Genomic DNA, 5,940 nt, shown 5'->3' on the forward strand with positions numbered 1-5,940 from the left:
TCTGGTGGTCTCTGGTGGTCTCTGATGGTCTCTGATGGTTTCTGATGGTCTCTGATGGTTTCTGATGGTCTCTGATGGTCTCTGATGGTCTCTGATGGTTTATGATGGTCTCTGATGGTTTATGATGGTTTCTGATGATCTCTGATGGTTTCTGATGGTCTCTGGTGGTCTCTGATGGTCTCTGATGGTCTCTGATGGTTTCTGATGGTCTCTGATGGTTTCTGATGGTCTCTGATGGTTTATGATGGTCTCTGATGGTTTATGATGGTTTCTGATGATCTCTGATGGTTTCTGATGGTCTCTGATGGTTTCTGATGGTTTCTGATGGTCTCTGATGGTTTCTGATGGTCTCTGATGGTTTCTGATGGTCTCTGATGGTCTCTGATGGTCTCTGGTGGTCTCTGGTGGTCTCTGGTGTTTCTGATGGTCTCTGATGGTCTCTGATGGTTTCTGATGGTCTCTGATGGTCTCTGATGGTCTCTGGTGGTCTCTGGTGTTTCTGATGGTCTCTGATGGTCTCTGATGGTCTCTGATGGTCTCTGGTGTTTCTGATGGTCTCTGATGGTCTCTGATGGTCTCTGATGTTTCTGAAGGTCTCTGATGGTTTCTAATGGATCTCTGCTCTCCCCTGATGATCCCTAATAATCTCTGGTATGAAAAAGAGTAGTTTCGGAGCTCATATGTATGGGAACGTGTCCTTGTCCACCTCACACTTCTTCAGCAGCCCCGATGCGATGGCCTTGACGGCTCTCAGCGTCTCTGTGCAGGTGGGGCTGATCAAAGACTCCGGCAGCAGGAAGCCGTAGTATCCTGTGTCCCGAAGCTCGAAGGCGAAGGCGTACGAGATCCCGTTCCTGTAGGCCCAGTCGATGGAGCTGCCAGAACTCACATCTGTGGGAGAAACACAGAGAAATACAAGATCAGGACTGTAGTTTGGTTTATAAAAATGTTTCACTGAATCCAGAAATGTAAGTATACTATGTCTTAAAGTTATATTTCACCACAAAAGGATGATTTATATATGCATTTCTCACCCACAAACTGGCCCTTCTCCCTACTTCCCAACACTCAGGAGGATCAGTCGAACTTCACCATCAAAGTATTATCGTATCGTATAATAGGTACACGTCATGTGTTCAGGGGTAAATTGGTGATGCATGTATGTTAAACTGGCCCTTCTCCCTTCTTCACTGCATGCACAGTAGGGGTGTAACGGTATCCGTATTCGTCCCGTACCGTCACGGTTCGGACGTCACGGTTCGGCACATGCAGTCACACGGCGAATAGGTCTTTTTTTACGAGTGGGAAAAAAGTCTGTCACTCAGGGCAGCATTACACTATATATAATCCAGGGGGCGGTATTGCGCCTAAAAGCCAGCCCCCCATAAATAACAAATGAAGAACAAGAACAAAACACAACAAAACGAACATGAAGAAGAACAGTTAGTAGCTATGGCGAGTTCACACAACACACAGGAGCTAGAAGACCCACCTGCTTCTGTTAAATCATGTGTGTGGGAACATTTCGGGTTCCCTGTGGACTACAACAATGATGGGGTGCGAGTTGTGGATCGGACTAGGACGGTGTGTCGGCGTTGTTCCACAGCGGTGCGGTATGCTGGTGGTAACACGTCAAACAGGCTCAATCACATCCGAGTCAGTCTCAGTCCCCAGCGAGAGGGCTTTCTCGACGGCAGGTGACATAATTACCGCCAACAGATCTGCCCTCACTGCTGACAACGTAGACAAACTCATCTTTCTGAAGAACAACTTGAAAATAGAGTAAAGCTTGAGTACCTTTATTTAGGCATAATGGCCTCACACACTCACAAGTTAATTACACATGTTAGACATTGCTCCTTAAAAAGGTACAGATTTTATTTTGTTTTATATTTATCATTGTATTTATTTTATATTTTTAACATCAGGAGATGTTATACAGTTCTGTATTGCCTTTTATTGATTGTGATTGAAACACTTTCTTATTATTTATTTAAATATTTTCAAGACATTCTTTTTAGTTGTACAGCTTATTTAACCTCAGCCATTATAAATAACATGGCCATCTGAGTGTGTGTGGTACTGTTTGAGGTTTGTTTTTAACTGTGTAATACAGTTAATGATTCCAAATGTTAGAGTTACTTATTTTCATACCAAAACTTGCACTACTGTTAAAAATAAATAACAGCAACAAAAAATTATGCATTTGGGACTTTTTTTTGCTTTTCCTTGTTGTACCGAACCCGTACCGAACCGTGACCCCCAAACCGAGGTATGAACCGAACCGTGACTTCTGTGAACCGTTACACCCCTAATGCACAATGATCTGTGGTCCTTCCTGGTGGTGCAACATGACACCCTAACTTTGTGATGTATAAAGTACTTTACTCACAGAGGGTGGTGGAGGCGGGGCCGTACCGATACCGGACTCCGTACGCAGAGTAGAGAGCGCTGACTGCACTGTGAGCCGCTGATTCCTGCACACAGACAGAACATAAATCATTACAAGCTTTACATCTGTATTTCTGTAGTAAACCCAACACATAGCCGTGCAGCCAAGTGAGATGAAAGTCTTTGTAATAAAGGTTAGTTTACAGGTAACAAGGTCCTATAAGAGGCTTATTGACATTATTATACATCAACAAGATGATAAACAATGTACATTAATGTAAAAGATATGCTGTAAATGTATTAATAATTGTGCTATTAGGCCAGTTTTAGCCTGTTTAGTATACAACCCTTTATTTGTGTCCGCATGCAGCTACTATTTGTGCTTAATTGATAACATATTGTATTTATAAGTACATCTTTAATCATACTATATCAACCTTGTAGTTCTCCTTTGAGATGTGCATCTGCAGAAAGCATAGCTAACGGTTGCGTTCATAACAAAGTGCACAGGTAACGAGGTCCTATGAGAGGCTTATTGACATTATTATGCAGTAATAGGACTATATACTTATTTAATTGAATGTTGAAATATACTGTAACTGTACAAATAATGGCATTAGGCCAGTTTACTATAGAAGCCTTTATATTCGGTGAAACCCAGCTGCTATTTATGTGTTTTATAAAGTGTGTTTTTGTGCTTAATTGATCAAACATTGTGTATCTAAGTAAGTCTTTCATCATACTATATACATAGCTAACTGTTGCATTCAAACAATCATTATGTCATATTTATAAAGCAGCAGAATCACTTAGAAAAGGTTGCACAATGACACACGTACTAACAAAGGCGTTTATTCATTGCTATGTTTTATAATCTCAGAACTAACAGGATTATGAACACAAACTGCTAACGCCCGTCTCACAAAGACGTGTAAGGGCCTTTGCACCTCGCTTTTAACACTCATAGCACTTTATCATTAAACTCTTGCAGATAGTGTTTCTTCTTCCTCACCACGCAGCTGAAGTTGGGTATAGTTGCGTACTTGTATGAGTACGGGTAGAGCAGCATCTGAGCGTAGGCGTGGATTGAGATGTACGCTTTCACCCTCTTCCTGTTCTTCCTCAGGAACTTTGCCACGGCTTTCACCTCGGGCTCAGACTCAGGGAAGGGTCCGCAGTACGTGTCGTCACACGGGTGAGAAGAGGCTCCTTCCTCTGGGGGGGATACAAGGCACGTTTATGTATACAGCAGCATTAAGAGCATTGAGACACGTGTGTTAGTGAGGACTCTGAAGGATCTGCAGCGTTCTAATAGAATAGACTGCTGTCAGATCCCCGTCATCATCCAGCATTCTCATCTCACTTTCAGCTGCTCTTGTTATTGATAAAACTGATCTAGCTGTCTCTCAAACTGTAACGATGTCATGTGTTACTCCATGAATTGAACAGACTCTACGTGGTTTGTCATGCTTTGCTTTCTGTTATTTTGTTCATGTCTGTCTGTGAGACGTTGCTTTTGTCGGCATCTCAAGGGCTTTATCCTAAAACATACATTTCTATTAGAATAGACAGTGTGAAGAACTCCACCTGCAGTAAATGCTCAGATCTCCCGTGCAGCTGAGGGTCATTGAACTCACCGCACCACTTCACCTTCCAGTTCCTGTTGGCGTCCGTTCCTCTGCAGTGGAACTTGTGGTTCTTAGACCGGGTTTTCCTCCAGAACCGATCCTGAAGGAAACACAGGAAGTGAAGGTCTTGTTCAATAAGTGGAGCTTCCTGTCGACTCAACTGATGTTAGCGAGGCGTTAGTGTGTCCAGAGCTGCGTCATGACAACAGCACATTGTGTTTGTATTACTGGATACACTCTGATCCAATTGGTCACAACATATTAAATACACTACCACATTTATTTTTTTAAGTCAGGTGAAGGAACCTGTTGCCGGGTAAACACTTCTACTTCCATCATAATGGTAATATTGAATTCATTATAATTTTAAAACAGGATAATAACTCCTATGAATAAAGTAGACAAAGTGCAGAGTGCGTGGACATAATGCTGTCAACATGTATTCAGCCCGACAGTACCGTGGTCCAGCTGAAGTGATACCCGTCCACGTTGAACACCGGCATGATGTAGAAGCTGAGCTGGTTCAGGAGACGCCGCGTCACAGAGTCGTACTGGTACGAGTTTACGGCCTGAAATTAATATAACTTCATTTCATTTCATTTCAAACCTTTATTTATACAGATAAATCCCATTGAGATCATTGATCTCTTTTCCAAGGGAGACCTGCTCCAGCAGTTCCACATGAAGCATAAACAGAACAACAAAAGGACATCATCAGCATCATGTACATACTGATCCAGATGAACAGGTACCAACAGCTTCCGATTGAGTAGCATCCAACGAGCTTTAAAACATTTAGTGGCTCCAGATTGCTCAGGTTCCTTTAACCTGCAGCCTGTCCCCAGACAGAGGAGCTGCTTCTAGAAGCTGCTTCCCTCAGACAGTCCTAGCAGCTGCTCGTTTAGTAAAACCACTGCATGCGATCTCAGGCAGGAGCCACTTACAATTCTCTCTGAGGTCAGGAGCAGATATAAGATGGAGGTTTCCCCAACATGGCTTTGTATATAAGATGTCCCAGAGACTGAGCCTCCGCGGAGAGTGAAGCAGACCAGCCCTACATACAGGGTGCAGTGAAGGGTTAATGCTTTACAGTCAGTCACACATCTCAGAGCGCTGTGATACGCAGCATCTGACTGGACCAGCCAATGGGCAGGTGCATTCAGATAGACCAGATCCCCAGAGTCCAGCACAGGTCAAACGTCACAGAGCCTCTTCCTGGCCTCAAGGAGAAGCAGGACTTGTTCCTGTAGAAGAAACCTAGCCTAACCTGAAGTTTAAAAGAGAGACAATCATCAAGCAGATACCCAGGTATTTGTAACAGACAACAACTTCAAGTTTTGTTCTTTGCGTAGTTACAATATCTAAAACAGGCTCTGGGTCTGTTTAGCTTTAGAAAGAGCGTGACCTTGGTTTGATCCACATTAGAAGAAGCGTTAGTTCAGAGCGCTGAGTCTGAGTCGTGTTAGAAACAGCCTGTGATGTAGCACCAGCTCCTGACTGAGGGACCTGCTCAGAACATCACGGGATCATCCGCATAATGTGAAGTAGCTTCATCCACATGTTCCCCTGAGCTGTAGGTGGAGATGGAGAATAAAAGTGGGCCTGACACAGAGCCTTGAGGAACACCATTAGTGATGTGTACCCACTCAGAAGACAGCCCATCAGAGTGAACACATGGACCTTTCAGAGAGGCAGTTCTCAGACCAGCCACTGCACGGCTGGACCTGCCGACACTGAGCAGCCTCTGCTTCAGGATGAGATGATCCACGTGTCCAACGCTTTGGACAGGTCAACAAACAGAGCTGCTCAACTCTGCTTATCATCTAACATACTCGTAATGTCATTCACCACGTTCATCGTGGCAGTGATGGTGCTGCGCTGCTTTCTGAAGCCTGACTGATGCTCAGACAGGATGTCATTT

The 5,940-nt window shown here is 43.8% G+C and overlaps 1 protein-coding gene across 1 annotated transcript in view; it reads right to left on the minus strand.

The window, feature by feature from the left end:
• Nucleotides 1-498: 498 nt before the first annotated feature.
• The window catches only part of cpa6 (carboxypeptidase A6), a gene marked incomplete at its 5' end in the record, with an annotated part of 18,498 nt that continues 13,056 nt past the window's right edge, over nt 499-5,940 (minus strand). Inside the window, 5 exons of the mRNA XM_034077067.2 lie at nt 499-891; nt 2,393-2,477; nt 3,404-3,606; nt 4,029-4,119; nt 4,478-4,588. Coding sequence (XP_033932958.1) covers nt 677-891; nt 2,393-2,477; nt 3,404-3,606; nt 4,029-4,119; nt 4,478-4,588 — 705 coding nt within the window. The remainder of the gene's footprint in view (nt 892-2,392; nt 2,478-3,403; nt 3,607-4,028; nt 4,120-4,477; nt 4,589-5,940) is intronic.

Source organism: Pseudochaenichthys georgianus, unplaced genomic scaffold (assembly GCF_902827115.2).
Source record: "Pseudochaenichthys georgianus unplaced genomic scaffold, fPseGeo1.2 scaffold_1269_arrow_ctg1, whole genome shotgun sequence".
In the NCBI taxonomy this organism is placed as follows: Eukaryota; Metazoa; Chordata; class Actinopteri; order Perciformes; family Channichthyidae; genus Pseudochaenichthys; species Pseudochaenichthys georgianus.